Raw genomic sequence first — 20,421 nt, 5'->3', positions numbered from 1 at the left:
GAGGAAAATAACCCCCAAAATAGCAGCAGGTTTCACTTGAACAAAGCAGAGATCTCCTGAACAGCCAGCGCGATGGCAAAGTCTGATCTGTGCTCCAAATGGCTTTTGTCTGCAGCTTCATAGCTTCTGGTCATGTGCTGCAACAATCCTCTAAACCTTCTCACTCTGAAAACCAGACAAACAAAGGCCCTCTCTGCACTACCAGGGAATGGATTTATTTCTCTCTCTGTCCGTACAGTTCCTCAAACACAATGGGGACCTCTATTTGGGTTCGTTTCCTGAGACATGAGGGTAATACCAAATCTCTGTTGCCCTCATGCACCCACACAGTCGTGCCACCCAACAGGACCACTGGTGGGAGCTGGAGTGAGGGGAGGGCTGAGCCCAGTCCTCCCTGTGGGCAGAGGGCAGGTGTGGCTCTGCCTTCTCCCCACACACAGGGAGCCAGAGTCCTTGGCTGTGGTGGCAGCTGGAAATCTCGGCCTCATGCTCCATATCACATATTCCAGGCTATTTTAGAAAACGCCTATTTTGACAGTGGCACCAATGTTCTCCATCAACTGTTTCTGTACATCTTTGGAGTTTGTGTTTCAGGTGAGGAGCTGGAGGCTCCACCAGTGACCCCACCAATGCACTCATCTGTCAGACCCTCATTTGGGCCCCCACATGGGGATGTGTGACCACTGGTGCTGGGCTTCTGCAGAGGGCAAGGAAGAGGAATGCAGCAAATTGGGAAGGGCATGGAGGCAGTAGATTTTGGCTCTAAGAGTGCTCCTCTGGGCTCAGTTCTGATGTGCCCATGGGGCTTGATCTTCTTGGCTGCTCAGGTGGGTGTTCCTGCATGTTAGTGACCCAGGATGGGGAGTGTGGAGCGAAGGGGGGGCACACAGGAGGCAGAAGGGAGGTTGTAGGACTGTCACACCTGTACAGATCAAGCATGTAAAAGTCCCTGGATTTCTTGCCCCTCAGTGCTGCCAGAGGACAAGGCTCCCCCTCACCCAGCTCCTTCCTGTCTGGCAAGGTCTGTGGGTTGCTGGAGGATTGGCAAGAGGTCATGTCCACAGCCGGGAGGTCTTGCTGGCGTTTGGGAGGTGACCCATGCCTCACTACCTCTGCTGGGACCTGGCATGTGACCCGGCACAGCCTCCGGCAAACAGAGCACTTTGTTCTGACCCTTTGCACTTCCCTGCCAGCGAGCTGCCCTCTAATCCCCCCAAGGAGGGATTTTCCTCTCCCACCCCGGCTCCCTGTGCCTTGGTCCCCTCGGAGAGCGGTCCAGGGTAATAATTTACTGCCTGCCACAAGCCACTCCTTCGGATTTTTTCTTCGACCTTCAGACTGCATTGCCAAAATAAAAACAACGGGAGGGAGCAGTACAAGCTGCTTCCCACAGCGAGAGTGTGGCAGTGCCCGCCAGCCCTGCTGCCGGATCCTGGGAGCCCTGTCTCTGCAGGTAATGCCCATTTGCTTTCTCTGGGATGATTGTGACTTTCCCTTCTTTTAATGAGTTCCTGAACCCCTTTGGGAGGAGCAGAGGGTTTTGTGAAGGACTCATCCCTTGCTGCCAAGAGCCCGGCTGGCCAGTGGAAGAGCTGCTCCTCAGGGCCAGCAGCTGGAAGTGGAGGGGGGTTGAGTTCCAGCAGCGGGGTTGTTTCCCAGCTGTGGAGAAGTCCAGAGAGGAGATGACCAGCCTCCTTGCTCCCCCTGCAAATGCTGCAGTAGTTGGGAAGACTTATGGCACTAGCTGTGCCTCCCTCAGGAAAGTTCCATCAAAGGAACTTCCACCACCCTGCTTGTCCCTGCAGCCCCACATCAGCTCACTGGGTGAGCTCCTGTGGGGAGCACCCACAGGTGTTCCTGATCTGGGTGATTCCAGGAGCTGGCAGATCAGCAGAGACCGACTGTGTGTGTCCGCATGTTCCTGGGCCACCTGCACATGGAAAGGAGCCTTGGGCTCCACTGGAATTTGCAGCCAGCACCAGAAGGGTGAAGTTTACACCGGAAATTTCAGGTTGTGAATTGGCTGTGGTCTCCTGAGCTGTGAGAGTCTCGGGGCCCGGCCTGGTGAAGCTCAGGGGTGCTGTGCCCAGCAGCCTTCTAAGAGGGCATTCCCAACCCCCTCTCTGGCAGGACAGGGACGGCTGTTCCTGCTCAGTTCCAGAGCAGGGGAACAGAGCTGGGCTTGGCAGATTTCAGGACAGCTCTGCTGCTCTTGTGCAGGGGCTCACAGGTCCTGGCAATGCCTTGAGCCCAGCTTGGACTGGGCTGCTCACTGGATCCAGTATGTATAACTCTGCTGGAGACACTCTCTGGCTGTGCCAGCACCAGTTGCTTCCCAGGATTTGCACGTGGATAAAAAGGGGTGAAAACATATATCCCATGCAGAGGAGCTGGAGTTGGCAGCTCTCAGGGGTGGAGCAGGCGGAGGGGAGGCATTCCCAGGGACACTGCACCTATAAGCTATCCTCACAAACCCAGTGCTGTGCCAGCAGTGAGGGCCTGGGTCCGGGCAGTGCAGCTCTCAGAGCCACTCCTGGACTGCTAAACCCTGCTCAATCCAGCCAGGAGACTGCCTCTCTGCCCTTGTCCCCACCAGGCTGAGCACATTTGGGGTTTGAGTTGTGGGTGGTGGCCCTGTGTCACACTGAGCTGTGCTACAGGGGAAAAGAGGCATTCACCCCAAAAAACAGGTTTTGGTGTTTGTGTTTTTTGGGTTTGTGGTTGTTTTTTGTTCGTTTTTTTTTTTAAAGACCCTAAAACACGGGCTGTAATGTGTCCTGAAGTGCAGCTGGGAAGGAGAGGAGGGGACAGCAAGCAGGAGAGCTGAGCCTTCCCCAAGGACAAGGCTGGCCAGGAAGGGCCACTTACAGTCAGGCTGCTTCCAACCACGTGTTATTTATTCACTGAGACTGTGCCTACACTTGAAAAGCACTTGGGAGCAAAAAAAAGTCCAGCCAATTAATTTAATGGCAATAATAACCTCAGGAATTTATTCCTCAGAAGATGTAAAGGCTTTACAAGAGATCAGTAATCATTCTGCCGCATTCATATTTACAGAAACAGAGGCATGAAAAGTGGCAAGAGTTGCTCAAACCCACCTTAGCTGTCCTTTGGAATAAAAACCTGATCCCCAGTGGCTTCCTCTTGTCTCCTTTCTCCATGGGGAGATATCCCAGCACCTATGTGAGATTCCTTGGCAAAATCAAAGGCAAAGCCTCAGGCAGAGCCCTGGTTTTTTGAAGCTGAAAGAAAAATGTAGAGAGGGAAAAAAAGAGAAATATTTTAAAGAACTGCAATGGTCACCAGTAATCTATTTAGTCTTTTATGGATCCTCCTAAAATGAACAAATAGCCTCTGGGCTTTTAAAGAACGTCCTATCCTATCCCACCCTGTCCTATTCTATCTTAGCTCTTACCCAGCAGAGATAACTGAGTAGCCAAATATTTTAGGTCAGCTTTCACTGCAGATCCACGGACTCTTGCTCTGTGCTTTCTAGAGAAGTATTTGATTTAGCCTTATCTGGACCTTCCCTGCAATTCCAACTGCTCAGGACTGTGTGGCTTCACTTCAGTGATACTTTTATGATTATGGTTATGGATATTGCTAGATAGGGAGATTAGGATTATCTTTCCCTCTAAAATAACATATAAAATATTGTGTGTGTGAGAGAGAGGGTGCTTCTCTGTGTGTAGAGACAATGGGCTGGACCTGTTGTTCCCACTGGATATGTCCTGTCCCAGAGAAGCTGCAAATGTGGCTTCCCTGGGATGGCTCTGCCTGGAGGGATCCAACTCAGCCACAGAAGGACCACGCAGCCCTTGACCCCTTATAGGGCTTGGGGATGTGAAAGTAGCTTCCCTTCCTTGGTGGAAAAGAAAATGTTTCCAAGTACAGGCAGTGTGTGGAGGCTCTGAGCTGTGCCAGTGCAGCTGCAAAAATTCCCTTTCTGTGGCCAGAGCCTGCTCCCCCTATGGCCTGACAAGGTCCAGGCAGGAGGTGTGCACAGAAGGGGTTAAATTTCCCCAGAGCTGCTCCTCACCTTTGAACTCAGGTCCAGCCAGAGGTTTTCCTGGCACAGATGTGTTCTCTGGAGGGCAGGGAAACAGCAGCCAGACACAGAAGAGCAGCAATGCTGGCAAAACCCAGCCCTGAGATCAGCAGCTGCACAGGAATTGTTTAATTTTGCATAGGAGTGCGTGGGTGCTGGGCAGGGGAACGGGCCAAGGTCAGTGCTGGTGTAAGGGGGCACGGTCACCCTGCTGGCACCTGCAGGGACACGTGCCTGTGTGATGTGTGTGCCCTGCAAGGGCTCCCACACTCAGAAGTGCCTTCAGCACAGCATTAACCTGTCCAGCCACGGGCACGGCCGATGGTCAGTGAGGGACAAGAGCTGCTGCAGGGGGTGACCAGCTGTGGGCACACAGGACAGGGCCAGGGGAAAGTCTCACCTCTTACACGTGGGGAGGGCAGGAGGCTAACCCTGCTCACACCTACCTGTCCCACTCCTGTCATCATGGTGACAACTGCTCACCATGGTCACCTCTCCAGGGAGAGCCACAGGGCTCCACAGGCAAAGCCCTTTGCGGCTGCCCCAGGCATCTGGTGGTGTCTGATGCTGAATCTCCAGTGAGGATGGGCATTTTCTGGTGGGCCATGTGTCCGTGTGCTTCCAGGGAATGTTTTCTCCTGTGCCAGGGAGCCACCAGTGTCAGGGCAGTCACCCCGGGTACGGGTTTTAGCTCCTCAAAAGCATCTAAACCCCAAATCCTTTCCCAAGAGCAGAAATACATGAATTCAACAGCTTTGGGGTAAATTTCTTCTGCGGTACAGAAGCCAAACCACTCAGCTCTCTTCCATTCCCCCTGTCTGCCAGTCCCAAAGCACTTTGTCACCGGGGTGATGGCAGAGCCCCCCAGTGACCTCCACCAGACTGAATGCTGAGTGGGTGCTGCCCAAACGAGGGTCAGGAGCTGTCCCTGTGTCCCAGAGCCATGCCTGGCTGGCAGGCAGCCAGTGCTGCACCCAGGGACTTGTTTCTGCTCTTACTCTGTGCCCTTCACCTTTGCAGACAGAGGAACATCTGCACGCTCTGCTTCCCGAGGACACCCGGAGCCAGCAGCTGGATTCCTGCCCCAGCTGTGAGGAGAGGAGATTATTTCAGCTGTTTAATGTTCGTGGCCTGGATGGAGCCCTCCTCCACTGCCCTGGCCAAGACAAAGGGTAATGCTGCTGGATGGTAAGGTGTCACTAAGCCCTGGGGGTGGTGAGGGCATGGAGAAGACTTCCCCATGGAGGTCTCCCACTAGTGTTGGGCTGCAGAGCCTTCCCGGTGGGCTCCAGCTGGGCTCAGCCTGCCCAGCAAGGGCTGCAGGGAGCCTGGTTCCCATGGGACACACACAGGGGACTCGTGTGTGAGGGGAGGTGGCACCTTTGCATCGCACACCTGGTCCTGAGTGACACCCAGCCCCGGAGTGTCAGTGACCCTCACAGAGCGGCTAGGATGGACAAAACCGACCCAACATCATTTTACCATCACTATCTGTCATCAGATTAGGTGTTTTATGCATTCTAGCAGTTAAAATTTGCCTTACAGGATCCTTCTGCTTTCTCGTCTTTAGATAGGAAGTGGGTTTTAATTAAAGATGCCTCTTCCTATGGAAATTAAAATCAAGTTGATAGCACCGAGATTTTCATTAAAGAAACAAAAGCAGAAGGCACTGACTAGAAAATGTAAGTTAACTGATGAAATTATTCTGAAATTTGACAATTTCAATGCAAGTGGAGGCAAAGCTGGAGAAAAGAAAAACATGTTAAGGGATATTCTTAAAAGATGTCAAAGCTGATAGCCTGAGAATATTGGCTGAGCAAAAAATCAGGTTTTGACCTGAGAGAAGGCAACATTTCAAGCAAAATGCTGCTTCCCCTTCCTTGCTACACATGGCACCAAGCACATCAGATGTCCCAAGTGATTTCCCGCAATAGCTGCAGTCTGGAGTGAGGGCCACCCATCCCATGGTGGCTGTTCTGCTTCCCACAAGGAATGCTGCCCACAGCCTGGCTTTTACTCCTCCTTGCACCCACCACTGAAATTGCTCTGCAAGCTGCTTTCCTGCTGCTGCAGCTGCACACAGGGAGATTTTGTAGGAAATTACAATGGAAGCAAAAAGTGACTGCTTTATTTTTAACGAAGAGAGAGAAGACACCAGCCCTTCTCCCAGGTCCCTTTTGCTCAGAGCTTAGTCCCTGGTCTCTCAAATCACCAGGCTCCCTGCGTGTTTATGTTTGCAGCTAACAGTGCTGCAAAGCACCAGCCTGGCTGCCCTGGCTGCAGCCCTCCAGGATTCCTGAGGACAGTGGAAAAAGCAGCTCCTTCAGGGTTTGACCTAAACCAAATGCCAGTTTTGACCTTCCTCCAAACCACTGGATGGCAGACAAATTTCCAGCTGACTTGTAAAAAATTATTCAGAACACCTGAGCTGCCTGCCAGGCTGTAATCTGCTCCTAGCCACAACCTACACCCTTTCCTCCCCACCCAAAACTACCCCTCCCACCTAAATTCTCACTCCTAGGGTATAGCTAGCAGGTGTCTATTCATCTTTTGCAGCTGGGCAGCTTTTCCTGCTCTCTTTAAAGTGTTGCAGTGAGGCACCAGCAGTGGCACGATCACTTTGAGGGGTTGAGGGTGGTTGTGTTTAGGGGCTAAATGAACTGCTGCAGGAAACAAAGCTCTTCCCCTCTGGGTTTTAGGAAGGGGCTTTGGGCTCCTGGCCTAACAGGGTGGGCTGGTGCAAGGATGGGAAATGGGGGGAGTGAGAGGTCTCTGCACTCACTGGTTGTGGGCTGCTTCCCGTGCTTCAGGACTCAGCCTCTGGCAGATGTGCTCCCAGGTATGTTTAGTGACTTGTTTTCATGGAATTATTTTTCTGCCAAGTGCTTCAAACTTTAGCCACCTGCTGTTTTCTTTAAGTTCTGCATACAGCTCTTCTCTAAAATTTCAAGGATTGGTTGTCTGTGGGCTCCAGCTTGCCCCGAGCCATGGCTGCTTGGCTGGGCTCCTGCTTTGGTTTTCAGTGTCCCAGGATCTGCAGGAGAAAATTGGACAAGCCAGGAGCTCTCCAGAGGGTGGCTAAGAAAGCTTCCTCAAATACAGAAGTGCTTTAAAGTCTTTCCTAACCTCTTCCTGGACTTACTGTAGTGCCTCAATGGGAATGAAAGTGCAGTTCAGTACTGGCTTGCAGCTATCTCTTAGATCTGTAGCTGGGGAAAACTTGAGCCTTTTTTTCCTCTCCCCAGTAAAAGCACGTGTTTGCGGGAATCCTCCTTCCCACCTCTCTCCCTGCTCTTCTCTGAACTGAAACTGGGGCACCTCCCCCTTAGGCTGAGAGCAGCCCCTGTGCTGGGTGAAAGCTGTGGGCTGCCTTCGGTGCCCCTCTCTCCATCCTGCCCTTCCAAACTCTGTGCTTCTTCCAAAGCATCACCTGCTGTCCCGGTGACAGCCCTGCCATGCCTCTCCATGCTGGCAGCCAGCCCTTCTGTATAACCAGAGCGGGAGAGGACGAGGGACTCGCTCGGAGGGGTTTGCAATGTAGGTTAGGTAGGGGAGGCTGCCGAGAGCGGTGACATCAGGGAGGAGGGTGGGAGGCAGCCCGCAGATGACGAGGCTGTGAGGTTGTATCTCCGTGCAGGGTACGCGTTGCATTAGTAATGTGTTTGTAGCAAATAACGCTGGGCTAGCATGGGAATGTGGGTCAGCACTGCCAGAACTGTGCAAGGAAGAGGGAGCTGCTCGTGCTGTGCTGGGAAGCAAACGTATGTTACTGAGGGATGTGTGGTGGGGGGAGATTTAGCTGCAGTAACTGCTCCAACTTGTAAGTAGCGGCTTTCTGTTGTGTGAGCGGGGACTTCGTTCCTGGGGGATGCCTCTGGCTGGGAGTTGGGGTGAAATCGTCTTTGAGGAGTGGGGAGCAGGGTGCAGGGGTTATTCCTGGTGTGTAATAGTCACATTATACTGGGAAACTCCTAGACTTGCTTGCCGATGCTCTCCGTGGCCCTGGCCGTGCCTGGAGCATCTGTGCTGCACCAGCAGGCACAAGGAGGGATGCAGCTGGGCATGTATAACCAAGGATTCCAGCGTATTTCTGTGACCTATTTCTGGTTCTGTTGTTCAGTGTGTGCGCTCAGGAAATCTTTGTGCTTCAGGGGGAGTAGGGTTTGTTAGTGATAAAGAAAAGCCTGCTCGACTGCTTGTGAGATTTAAACCACAAACTAACCTGGTTTTGAAGGTGGACTTGGGCTGGGGAAGGTGGCTCTGAAGCTGAATAGAAAGTGATATGGGATGCGGATATACACATCCTAAAAATGGGTATGGTACTTCAGTGCCAGAGACTTTAACCTCAGAGCAAGTCCCTTTAATGAAAAAGCTTTTCTGGAAAAGGCTGTCCTTGGTCAGCAGGGACTTGTTGAGTGGCTTCACTTCCAGCAAAGAGGCAGTGGAGCAGAACAGGGTTGGTGGAGGGAGGCATTAACGGGCTGCCAGGCTGGAAGGGGCTCTTGCCTAGCTGCAGGTTGCTAAAACAGGCTTGTCCAAGCCCCTTGGAGCAAGCCAGGAACTTGTCCTGCATCCTGTGCTGCTAGTAAATACCTCCAAAGCAGATGGATGTGTTTCCATGGCTTGCCCATGTGCTCTCCAAGATGTCCAAGCTGTGATATCTCCATCTGTGCCTGAGTCGTTATGTTCCCCCCAAGTCTGGGGTTGGAGCAGTGGCAGCACGCTGACCCTGGGGCCAAACCCAGGCTTGTGGGGGTTCAGATTTGGAGGAAATGGGCTGTATCACCTGATGGAGCTGCAGGCAGGGAGAAGGAGTGAGGTGTTCGGTTGGGCTGCTCTGGCAAGAGGCTCCTGAGCAGGGGTGGGAACCTTCACTCCTCTACGTACTGCTGCCATGTGCAGCTTGGGGCTTATCCACACACACCTGTGTGCCCTGGCCATCCGCTGTGCCAACCTCCTCCCTGGCCCTGAGCCTTCAGTGAGTGTTGTCTGGTCAGAGACAGCAGCACTGATGTCCCTCTGCTGTGGCCATGATACCTGCCCAGCCTGCGGGACAGATGCAGACCCGAGGCAGGTGTTGGATGCCCTTCAGCAGACCTCAGGGAGCCAGGGAAAGCCAGACTCTCCAGGAAAGGACTATGCCCAGTGGGAGGAGATGGGGTTTGATCTGTCTGGGTGCTGTCTGTGTGCTGTCCCCGCTGGTGGGTGCCAGCTGGGACAGGATCTTGGACCTGCTGCAGGGCAAAGTACGGACAAGGTCAGGGGCTCGGACCAGACTGAGGTTGTAAGTTTTCCCTCTGCATGGTTTGTGGATTTTGCTTTAAATTCCTGCTTTCCCTTTCTTATCCATTCAGAAACTCTAAACCCACAGCTTAATTTTTTGGCTGCTCATCAGAGCTGCCCCCAGATCTGCTGGTGGGGCCAGTTCAGTGGCTCTCAGGACTTCACAGGTCCCTCTGCCTGGTAGATCCAAATATCCATGCGGGAAGGGCTCTGTTATGGACTCGTTTGCCTCAAAACTCATTGTCCTACAAATTCTTTGCCCAGAGAGATGGCCTCTGGCAGTTGGTGCTGTCCATTCCCTGTAGAAGAGCTATTCCAGGATATTTATGGACACAACTTGCTTATGTCCACAAAGCCCCTTCTTTTTAAATTGAGGTAAACACATGTTTCTGTGAATGCTTTGATTCTTCCTTTCCCTTCAGTGGCAGAACTGAGTAAAACTGAGTCTTGAAATAATCTTGCTATCTACTCTCCTAAGCAAAACAAGGATCTCCTCTGTACAGGCTGCTCTCCTTGGGCTTCCCTCTGGCTCAGCCTGTGCAGCAGCAGGGAGCAGGCTCAGGGCTGCCCCTCTGTGAAGGGAGAGGTGATGATGATGATGAGTGGTGGCAACCGCCTGCACGGCTGAGCAGCAGGGATGCTCCATGGTGGGAATCCCAGCTTCTGGCACTGGCTATGTGTCCTTGGGCAAGTCACTCCTGTGCTGTGTGTGTGCTGGCTTACCTCCTGCAGGGCCTGAAAGGTTTCATTCATGTCCCTAATTACTCGCAGAGTCCTGGATGAAAGGGACAGTGGATGTGCCAAGTGTGTGATGTATCCCAGTACAACCTTGTCCTTGTAAGCACTCTCCTTGTTCCCCCTGGGGACACAGGGGTGGCTCAGGAAGGCTTGTCAGTGGTGCTTTAGCCTGAGTCCCCTTGGCCACCAGAGAAGGTGTCTGTTTTGTGGCACTCATCGCTGTCCTGTGAGCTATTGAGGGCTCCTGGTGAAGCTGGGAGGGAAGATGTCCTGGTTCCTATAATTTCCCGGTTATTTTGGTATGTGAGTGGAAGGGGGAGGAGGGTGGCTGTGGAGAGAAGAGCAAGGTCAGAGAAGAACAAATGTGCCTCTGTGCACTTGTGATCACGCTGCCAGCTAATCGGCTTCGGTGCTCCAACTTTCCTCACAGAACTCATCAAGCACGGCCGGGAGAGGATAGAACAAACCATCAAGGCCTCCGGCTCCAGGCTCTGCTTGTAGTGAGTATGAAACCCTCCCAGTGGGATGGGAGCCCTTTAACAGCTCAGCCCGATAACCCCTGCGCTGGCTGGGTGGCGGATGGAGCTGGCTGGCACTGGGCAGATGTGGGCAGTCCCTGGGGACAGCTGCCAGTATCCGCTGCTGCCCGGCAGCTCCTGCCATGCTCAGCCTGGCTGCACAGGAGGGGCTTCTTTGGAATGGCTGGGGGTCTGTGCCTGGTGCTGTGTGGGGGCAGCGAGTGGGAGCACCCACAGGTGAGATGTGGGGAGGCTGGTGGGGTCTTTGGACCCCCTTTTTGGGAGGGGTAGGGCAGAGAGTGGCTGTGGGGAGGGGAGCCTTCAGAGCCTTCATGTGAGGGGGAGTCAAAGCTCTCTGGGGTAGGGGAGAAGGGAGCAGAGCTGTTTGTTTTGTGTTATCTCCTTAATTCTGGCCTTTGCAAGGAGCATGGGGGAACCCTTAAAACCAAAGAGAGGAATCCCTGAAGCAGGGTCCACCTATGCCCAGTGATGCTCAGGCAGGATGGATCTGAACCAACAAGTGTTCAAGTCCAGCTCTTCCAGCCCCAGCAAAAGCTGCACCAGGCAGACAAGAGCCCTGGTCTTTAATGCTTTTGCTCACCGAGCCTGTCCTGGCTGCCATGGCAGCTCTCCTGCAATGTCAACAGCCCTGAGCTGCCCTGGTCTGGACCCGGCTGGACTCTCCTGGCTGCCCTGTGGGGATACTCACTGGGCTGTGGTATCCCTGGGCAGTGGGGTGGGGGCTGCAGCTGCCTCGAGAGGGGTCTGGCCAGGAGAGCTGTGACTTCACCTGGCCTGGTGCTGTGTTGCTGCTGGGGCTGTGCTGGTCCTCATGTGCTGGTGCCCTGAGCACTTTGTGCTATTGCAAGTCAAGGGCAGACATTTCATGTGCTTGTGCACCCAGGAACCCTTTTCCCCTAACCTCCTGTCAGCACACACTGCTCCCTGCCTCCTCCAGAGTGTGGGCATCCCCATCCTTTGGGGATAGCAGTGCTGGGGAACTCAGCTCAGCCCTCCTGTGATGGATGGGGTGCACTGGGGTCTGCACTGCTCCCTGGAAAGTTAATGGTGTGAAGCTGTTTCTCCCTTGGATTTTGTTTTCAACACTGACTACTTCTTCTTTTCCCAAGTGCTGAGAGAGTTGCTTTTTTAATGGATCGTTCCCGGAGCCCAGACAAAAGCACCCAGGTAAGATCATGGCTCTGAACAAGCAGATCCTCACCTTTGGGACAGAGGGGGGCTGGTGCTTTTAGATGAAAAACAAGGAGAGAGCCTGTGTTAGCCTGCTGGCAGTCTTACTGCTGCCTTGTCCTCTGGGTGATGCTGGGCGAAGAAAAACAGCAGAGAGGCCCTTTTGGACAAGGCACAATGTTCCCAGAGTCTGGGGAGGGGAAGATTCCTAGGGAGCAGGAAGAGGAGGAAGAGCATGTATGTGTATGTATCCTCTTGTCTTTGGGAAGAGGGGGGCTGCAGCTCTGTGGTGCTGGGTGTGCATAAGGCCATCCAAAGAGACCTGAAAGGTTTGCCGAAGTATCAGCTGGGTCTCTTGCTGATGGGTGTTTATCAATGGCTCTGTGTGAGGGACACTGTGTTGAGGAAGGGAAAACCCAATGTGCAGCATAGTCCTTTTGACTAAAATTCTTGTTATCTTCTCTAGCCTTCAACACCAACTGACAACATCAACCTTGGACCTTCTGCTAACCCCAAGTAAGCCTCTGCAAAGCCAGGTAGGGTGTGGAGCATGAAGAAATCTGCCTGGGGGATGCAGCAGGTCCCTGTGTCTGCAGAAGTCTCAATAATTACATTTCTTGGCCTCTAACACCATGTGTGTCACCAATACACCAGCTTTCAAGACTAAGCTGTAGCTGGCACTTATAATCATTTTCTCCTGGCCATATCTGTAGCCTCTTGTCCCTTTTCTTTTGAGAGGTGATAAGAGAAGGTCTTCCTCATCCCTGCTGGCTTCCTGACTACCTTTCTCTGGAAACAGGGATAAACTGTGTCCCCTGTAAGGCATCACTTTATCCTTACAGGTGCTTTCACTGCTGCTGCCTTCAGCCTGGGAACTGCTCTTGGTGCTCTGCAGGGTGCACTGACACCCACAGTGTGAATCCTGAGCTGGCTGGGAGCGAGGGTCACCCACCAGTGCCCTTTAATCCCTTTCACAAACTCACAAACACTCATTTTTCCAAGCAGGAACTCTGCTTTGATGGTGGTGTCACTGTTGCATGTTTCTCTCCCAGAAACATTAACTTGTTTCATTCTTGCCCAACAGTGCCAAGCCAACAGACTTTGACTTCCTGAAGGTTATTGGCAAAGGAAGCTTTGGAAAAGTAAGTGGGCTTGTGCAGGTGGGCTGTAGATCTTTAGAGGCAGCTTGGAAGGAACATGTGTTTCTGAAGGAGTTTCTGGCTGTGTCCTTTGCTTGCACCTCTCTGGCTGTCTGGCCTGAGTGGGACTGAGATTAAATAAGACCTGAGACAGTTATTAATAGTCCATTCTTACTTTAAGGTCCCGCAACCTCTCTAAGGACTGAAGAGTGAGGTGCTTTATGCTCAGGGGGTGATGGTAAGGAGCAGTGCTTGATTCAGAATAAGTTTCAGACTTGTTCAGCAAAAGATCTCCAGAGAAATCTGTACCTTGGAGACAGCCAGGATTCACTTTAACGGGGACTGTCCCCAAATGTTCCAAAAGTATTTTCTATTGGGTGTCTAGGGGATATATGTGGAGATATTGTGTGTTTTTCTTCTGGCAATGAAAAAGTGCTGGGAATTGAGAGGGCTGGAGCTTGGTCTTTAAAACCCTGTATCTGGCCCTCTGAAGCCGTTCTGTGTATGATCACTCACAAGAGTGTTGAGCTAATGAGGAACCACTGACCAAGGTGAGACTGAAAGCTGTGACCAGGACCTTCTGTTGCAGGTTCTCCTGGCCAAACGCAAGTGTGACGGGACTTTTTATGCAGTGAAAGTGTTGCACAAGAAAACCATCCTCAAGAAAAAGGAGGTGTGTCTGCTCTCCTGGGCTACTTCTGCAAACAGTGCTCGGTGTATGGGCTCTCTGGGTAATGCAGTTGGGGTACCTGGTGTTCATGTAGGCAGTTCACGTGTTAAACACGGATTTCTCTGTGCCATGAGAACAAAAGAACACAGATTAATTGGGTCAGATAGGAGGGAGTTGTTCTCCTTTTGGAGAATGACCCTCGTGGGCTCCCAGCTTCCATCTGTTTTGAAAACAGCAGTGAGCCCCTAGGGCAGGCTGGGCTGGACCCTTGCCTGAGACCTTAATGCCTCATCTGCTTTTTGGTAGCAAAACCACATCATGGCAGAACGTAACGTGCTTCTGAAAAATGTCAAGCACCCCTTCCTCGTGGGACTCCACTACTCCTTCCAGACCTCGGAGAAGCTTTACTTTGTGCTTGACTATGTAAATGGAGGAGAGGTGAGTGCACTTACAGGCTTTGTTTTAATCATTTTTGGTCCTTCACAAACATGCTGCTTCATTTAAAACTGTTTCTTGTCAGAAGATAATGATGTTGAGGGATGATGTTGTTTTGACCGCTGGCAAAGAGCAGCCAGGAATACCTGGCAGGATGCCTCACCTGTAAATCCAGTCAAGATCTTGCTGGCTATGACCTGGGTCAGATGATTCCCAAAGTAAAGATGCTGAGAAAAGCAGTGTTGGGGCATTTGAAAATGCTGGGGAGAATATGGTAAGTATTGGTGTTGGTGAGCTTTAGGGAAACTCACTTTTGGCCCAGCTCTGGATCCATGTCTAAAGCTCGTGTGTGATGCCACTGCAACTTTGTAGACTTTTTCTGTCCTGTAGAGGCTTACCTTTTTCAGCTGTCTTTCTGTGCTATCTGAAACTGGCTGGGAGACATTGTGAAAGCGGATATCCTGCCCAAGCTGAGTTCATGTTGGGGACCTTCACATGTTCAGCTCTCTGCATGTACCACTTCTCATGGCCATACTACCACTGAAATCATCTTGTGGGTTGTAGTAAGCTAGGAGCTTAATCAGGTCAGCAGATTATGGAGGATTTGAGAACTAATTATTAATTTTTGTGAATGAAGAGGAGGACAAATGAAACAATTTCTAGAAAGGTGTTTGGATTGCTTAAATTTACTTGACTTGGGCTTATTTCATGCTGTTCATGTGCTACCTGCTGCAAAATGCTTGTCACTTATATAGCTGGCTTTCACCCTTGCTCCAGATTAGCCTTCATTTATTTAGAGACATGATCCGCCCTCTCACCTTCCCATAGCTCTTCTTCCACTTACAAAGGGAGCGCTGTTTCCGTGAGCCCCGGGCCCGATTCTACGCTGCAGAAGTCGCCAGTGCCATTGGGTACCTGCATTCCCTAAACATCATCTACAGGTAAGGCAGGGGCACCAAGCCTGCCCAGCCAGGGGTGCAGTGCTGCGAGGGAATGGGATTCACTGGGGAAGTGAAAAGCAGGACTGGCATAGCTGAAGAATCTCCTACCCCAGACAAGACTGTGCTGCTGGCACTTTGCCCTGCAAGAGGGTCTGCACAGGACCCAACAGGCAATAAGCCATTCTTTCCCTTTCCCAGTATCTGTCTGAGAGTATTAAGTTTAAAGATATAAAAGAAAACTGGCTCAATAAGTAAGAAATATCTCTCAGTAACACTTCATGCATGGAAATCCTGGCTAACGCTTGATCCTGATAGGCTGTGAAAGCAGCCTACCTATGTTTGCATGTATGTATACTGATGGGAATCTGCAATTTGGGAAGGTCTTGGCGGTCTGGATTGGGAGGTTTTGTTAGCTCCTGTTCTTAGCTGATGCTGTTTCAGATCCATGTTTTCTAAATATCTGGCCAAATCTGCTCAAACAGCACTTTGTCTTGCAGGGACTTAAAGCCTGAGAACATTCTCCTGGATTGCCAGGTATAGTCACAGCTTGGGCTGTCTTCCTGCTGCCTTTAAAAATGTCAAGACCACAAACAGAGGGCTGTGGCTCTGCAAGCTGGGCTGATGGATGGCATGGGTTGGGGTTTTGTCTGTCTGCCCCACTGCACTTCTGTGGGAAGGATGACTGGGTCTGCCCTCTGAAGGATTGCATGGATTTGGGGCCCTTGGCTCATTCCCAGAAGCTGTGGGTAGGGATCAGGGGTGTGAAGAGCAGGTCACTGCTGCAACTCTGGTGGTGACTGTTACATAAATTGGCTCTGGGATAAAGCAGCAGAAAATCACCACAGTGCTGCATCTCTTCATGGCTATCTAGCTGTAGACAAATTTAAAAAAAAGAAATCTAGACTTTATTTCCTCTATAGGCTCCAGTGCCTGTGCTGTAGGATGAACACAAGGGGAGGGAGGGGGGGCAGATGAGCAGTGGGAAACTAAAACCCACATGAGATGTAATGCATAGGTGAATACTTGGAAATCCTGTCTCCTCTCCAGAAAGAGTGGGACAAGCTAAAATATCTCATTTCTTTAGGGACACATAGTATTGACAGACTTTGGACTCTGCAAAGAAGGAATGGAGCAAGAGGAGACAACTTCTACCTTTTGTGGCACTCCTGAGGTACTGCATATGCTGGGGCTTTGCTGTGACCTGAGGGCTGGAAGCCTTCAGACACTTGTTGCTCTGGGTCTTGGGTTTATGTGACACCTCAAAAAATTATGGGCTCTCTGAGGCTGTCAGCCTGAAGCTGGAGTTCAGAATAAGGCCTTCCCTATTCAGCAGAGACAGCTCTACCTGTAACAACACAGCGATTTCTGAGTATTAATCAGTTATTGGGGCAAGGGTTCCTGCACTTGGAAATGGCCAGGCTTGTGAAAATAGCTGTGGAGGTGGAGACAACAGTGTCCCTGGGAGCCTGTGAGCAGGATGTTTACCAGTTCTGAGACCCCAGAGGTGCAGGACAAGGAGCCTGCTGGTACTGGTGTGCACAGGATCTTGCTGTGCTCTCCTGTGTGTCCTTGGTGCATGCAGGAGCTACAGAATGCCCTGCATGGAGGAGAGCACCAGGCTCCCTCTGGAATGTGATCACTGCTCAGAGGGGAGGAAATGCCTTTTCTCCAATGCGCTCCAGCTGGCATTTGTAAAAACCTGTTTCCAGTCTGGCTTCTTGGAGGCTTTTTAACCTGCTCCTGACGGAGCCTGCTGGGGATTTTGGTAGCACTTCAGCTATTCCCCAGACAGCTTGACAAAGGCTCTGTAAACATGACACCTTCCAGTGTTCAAACTCAGCAGAAGGAGGCAGGAATTTCCCCCCTTTTCCAGGGGGATGCCTCTTATGCCATAGCATAGCATGAAACAAGGAGGAATGTTTGAGCTTTGTTTTCTAGTTTTGCTCTCTGTGTTGGTGTTTTCCTGTTCTAGACAGAGCCTGATAGCACACAGAGATAATTCTGTGGCAGACTGCTCTGCAGAATGCTCAAATTCTTGCCTGTTGCTCTTTGGTGGTGGCTCTTGGTAGTTTTGCTGCTTTGGGCAGGCTTACCGGGGCTGGAAACTGCAGCTTTTTAGAGGTGTGATGTGTCAGGGTGGCACAGGTTGGTTGGTTGAACTGTGGTGGGTGGCAAGCCCTTGTACAAATCCTCTCTAGGAAGAGAACCTTCTGTTCTCTGGAAGGACACTTTGAGGGCTTTGGTAGGTCTCTTTCAATGCCTTTGCACCAAAGCAAATGGAGAGTTTATTAGATAATAATAGGAAATACATCTGCGTTATTCCTAATGTTTGCTCAACACATTAGGAATAATGTGCAGCCAGGTTTGGGGCTTATAAGGGTAAAGCCCTTCCTTTATAATTTGACTCAAATATTTCCTTCTGGCTTCCCAGTACCTGGCTCCTGAGGTGCTAAAGAAGCAGCCCTATGACAGGACAGTAGACTGGTGGTGCCTAGGAGCTGTCCTCTATGAAATGCTCTTTGGACTGGTAAGTTTGGAAATAGGTTGGTTTACTTTACATGGTGGAAACTTTCTTTTCAAAAGCTGTGGTGTGAGGTTGGTCTGGTGTTCAGAAGGTACTTGATAGACAACTAAATCCTGAATCAACGACCTGGTTCAATCCTGCCTCTGCCCTTCTGAGCAGAGGTGTGGCAGGTCTGCCTCATCTACTCATGGCAGGACTCATTTTGACCTGCAATTTGTGGCTCCTTCTGGTAGCTCATGTTTTACCTGGCTGCTTCTCCTCTCTTTCAAATTAGCCTCCTTTTTACAGCCGGGATGTGTCTCAGATGTATGACAACATTCTCCACAAGCCACTACAGATCCAAGGAACCAAGACTGTGGCAGCTTGTGACATCCTCCAGGGACTTCTCCACAAGGACCAGAAGAGGAGGCTGGGGGCCAAAACAGACTTTGTAGGTGGCCTCCACTATGATCGGGAGGGAGGGAGGGAGGATGGGAAAATTTCTGTTCTGAGCATTTCTTTCATAACAGCACTGCCTTGGAAAAAGCTTCCCACACAGTCTGTCCCTTCAGCCTCCTACAAGGGACACATGGGGTTGACTTGGATTTCCCCAACGGGAAAGGGGTGGTGGCCAGCTAAGGACACCAATGGGTCATTTCCCTTCAAGGGATTCCTGGACCATGACCCTCGTGTATCAAGGATTTGTGGATATGGGTATGTGGTAACTTCAAGTCTTGCTTCAAGCTGTGAGACCAGGTGCTGGAAAAGGAGGGTTGGTGGAAAACTGACTTCTCCTTCCTGCTTTCTGTACAGCTTGAGATAAAGAACCACGTATTCTTCAGCCCAATAAACTGGGATGATTTATATCACAAGAGGATTACTCCTCCATTCAACCCCAATGTGGTAAGTGGGTAATTCTGTCTGCTGTACCAAAGGGATCCTTTCCAGATCTCTCATGCTGGCACCGAGGGTTCTGAGGTGTGGGTTGGGACCTGCAGATGCAGTGGTGATCTCTCTTTTGGAAGAGCAGCTGTGTTGGACTGCCTGAACACAAGTGGCTGGTTTGGGTCTGCCCACTCCATGATTGTGTGTCTCTGCTCCTTGGCTTAGGCTGGTCCAGCTGATCTGCGACACTTTGATCCCGAGTTCACCCAAGAAGCCATCTCTGCCTCCATCACCCACACGCCTGACCTAGCAGCCAGCAGCTCCAGTGCCTCAGATGCATTTTTAGGATTTTCTTATGCACCAGCTGAAGAGGACATTTAAGTTTTACAAAGGTTTTGTGAAGCCATATTTTAAATGATTGGGTTTTATGTTTATTTTGTTTTCCTTTTCCTTTTGAGAGGATTGGTACCATCCTTTGCTCATGGTTTAAGGAAATTGGCACTAACACACTAACTGGCTGGGATGGATCAGAGCTCTTAATTTTTGCTGTTTGGTGGATTTTCTCCCTAAAGGAATGTTTCCCTGCCGGGGAAAGTGGGACACTGATTATGATTTTCCCCGAGTGTCTTGTGCTACTTGGCAGAATTGTATTCACTCTGTGATTGTATTTATGGTTGAGGAATGTGCCATCATTCACATCAACAGCCATGGCCCTGTAACTGGACACATTTTTTTTTTTTTATTTTTTGTGGAGCTATGCTCAGCTATGTCCAATATCTTTCCCCAAGCCTTCCACAGAGAAGGATACTCTTCACATCACCAAGAACAGTGGCTTCCTTCTTTTAAGTAAACTCTCTCAAGCTACTCATCCTGGACTGAGCTGGGCTGAGGGAAAAACTGTTCATCAGTTATTGCTCCAAAGGCAGCTTCAGATCTGTAAGTCCTGAACTGCACTGTGACCCTTCATGCCAGTCTGTCCCTCCTCAAAGGGAATGGATTATCTCTCTGGTCCAGGACTGGGATGCTACTGCTGCAACAACGAGGCTGTGATGGAGGAGCCACTCTGTAGGAGGAAAATCCCAGATCAAAGGTGTGGGGAAAGAGGCTGAGCTGCTTGGAAAAATAAAGGTTAACTTTATAGCTGAACTCTGGTTGGGGTTGGGGGGTGCTTTCACAGCATGTGCTTGACTTGTCCCAGGCACACCAACACTTCTGTGATGAGCACGGGGCAGTGCACAGTGAGTGGTAGCTGCGCTCCAGGCTCCAGCACTCACCTGAAAATGCCCATCACGGCTGTGGAACCGTTATTTATTCTGCCTTAATTTAAATGATGGTGTATTCATTGAATGTCACTTCCCACTTTTTTTTTTTTTGTTAAGCTGTTCTGTGCTGTTGCTGTAGGGAGAAGAGGGGGCTTGGTGCAACACAGGGATAAACAAGGGCCTTTCTAAAAGTTGTGTGATGCTCGTGCTGTGGGGAACCTTGTGCTGGAGCAATTGTTTGGGTTTTTTATCAGGCTTTATCTTGTATATGCTGGAGTCATTGGGAATCCGACATGGTTTATATTAAAGTGCAAACACTGACGTTCTTCTATGGCTGTCTTGGATCTGAGGGGAGGAGGGTAGGGGGTGGTTGCACTGTTTAATTTAAAGAGAAATTCCCTAATTTAAGATGATCACAGAATCATGAAAGGGTTAAGGATCTTAAAGGCTAGGGCCAGGGACACCTTCCACTCTCCCAGGTCGCTCTAAACCCCGTCCAGCCTGCCCTTGGACACTTCCAGGGATGGGGCAGCCACAGCTTCTTCGGGCACCCCGTGCCAGGGCCTCCCCACCGTCACAGGGCAGAACCTGCAGCTGTCAGGATTGGGATTTTAGACACAAGTACAATCAAAGGCCCAGAAGCGTCAAGAGGGGCTTCAGCACAGCGGGACTGCCCTGCTGGCAAGCGCGGCCCGCGGCCACGGGCCCGCACTGACCGCGGCCGGGCGTACGCAGCCCTGTCCCCGCCCCGCCACACCCCCGCCCTCCGCAGTGGTACCGCCCCGCCCCTTTACCTGGAGGGGTGTGG

The 20,421-nt window shown here is 51.2% G+C and overlaps 1 protein-coding gene across 3 annotated transcripts; it reads left to right on the top strand.

Annotated features, from left to right (window-relative positions):
* Positions 1–1,196: 1,196 nt before the first annotated feature.
* Positions 1,197–19,934, top strand: SGK2 (SGK2, serine/threonine kinase 2). 3 transcript variants are annotated; one of them, XM_017735152.1, is made up of 15 exons: positions 1,197–1,453; positions 5,069–5,220; positions 10,500–10,569; positions 11,718–11,775; positions 12,245–12,294; positions 12,863–12,920; positions 13,507–13,590; positions 13,894–14,025; positions 14,851–14,963; positions 15,461–15,497; positions 16,048–16,134; positions 17,395–17,490; positions 17,762–17,917; positions 18,280–18,369; positions 18,577–19,934. In XM_017735152.1, the coding sequence occupies exons 2-15, from the start codon at positions 5,169–5,171 to the stop codon at positions 18,730–18,732; spliced, it is 1,239 nt and encodes a 412-aa protein (XP_017590641.1). In that variant the 5' UTR covers positions 1,197–1,453; positions 5,069–5,168; the 3' UTR covers positions 18,733–19,934. The 3 variants fall into 3 exon arrangements, with proteins under 3 accessions (XP_017590641.1, XP_008632575.2, XP_017590640.1); XM_008634353.2 differs by lacking the exon at positions 1,197–1,453 and having other exon boundaries at positions 5,148–5,236; XM_017735151.1 differs by lacking the exons at positions 1,197–1,453; positions 5,069–5,220; positions 10,500–10,569 and adding an exon at positions 10,590–10,824.
* Positions 19,935–20,421: the final 487 nt, after the last annotated feature.

The sequence above is a fragment of the Corvus brachyrhynchos genome, unplaced genomic scaffold (assembly GCF_000691975.1).
Source record: "Corvus brachyrhynchos isolate BGI_N302 unplaced genomic scaffold, ASM69197v1 scaffold125, whole genome shotgun sequence".
In the NCBI taxonomy this organism is placed as follows: domain Eukaryota; kingdom Metazoa; phylum Chordata; class Aves; order Passeriformes; family Corvidae; genus Corvus; species Corvus brachyrhynchos.
This window is presented reverse-complemented; position numbering and strand designations above follow the sequence as displayed.

Excerpts from the sequence above, each read along its gene's own strand:
- SGK2 (XM_017735151.1), top strand. The coding sequence starts at position 10,649 with ATGGAGCTGGCTGGCACTGGGCAGATGTGGGCAGTCCCTGGGGACAGC. Across the intron at positions 10,825-11,717 it reads GCGAGTGGGAGCACCCACAG|TGCTGAGAGAGTTGCTTTTT; the intron begins GTGAGATGTGGG and ends TCTTTTCCCAAG. Across the intron at positions 11,776-12,244 it reads GCCCAGACAAAAGCACCCAG|CCTTCAACACCAACTGACAA; the intron begins GTAAGATCATGG and ends TATCTTCTCTAG.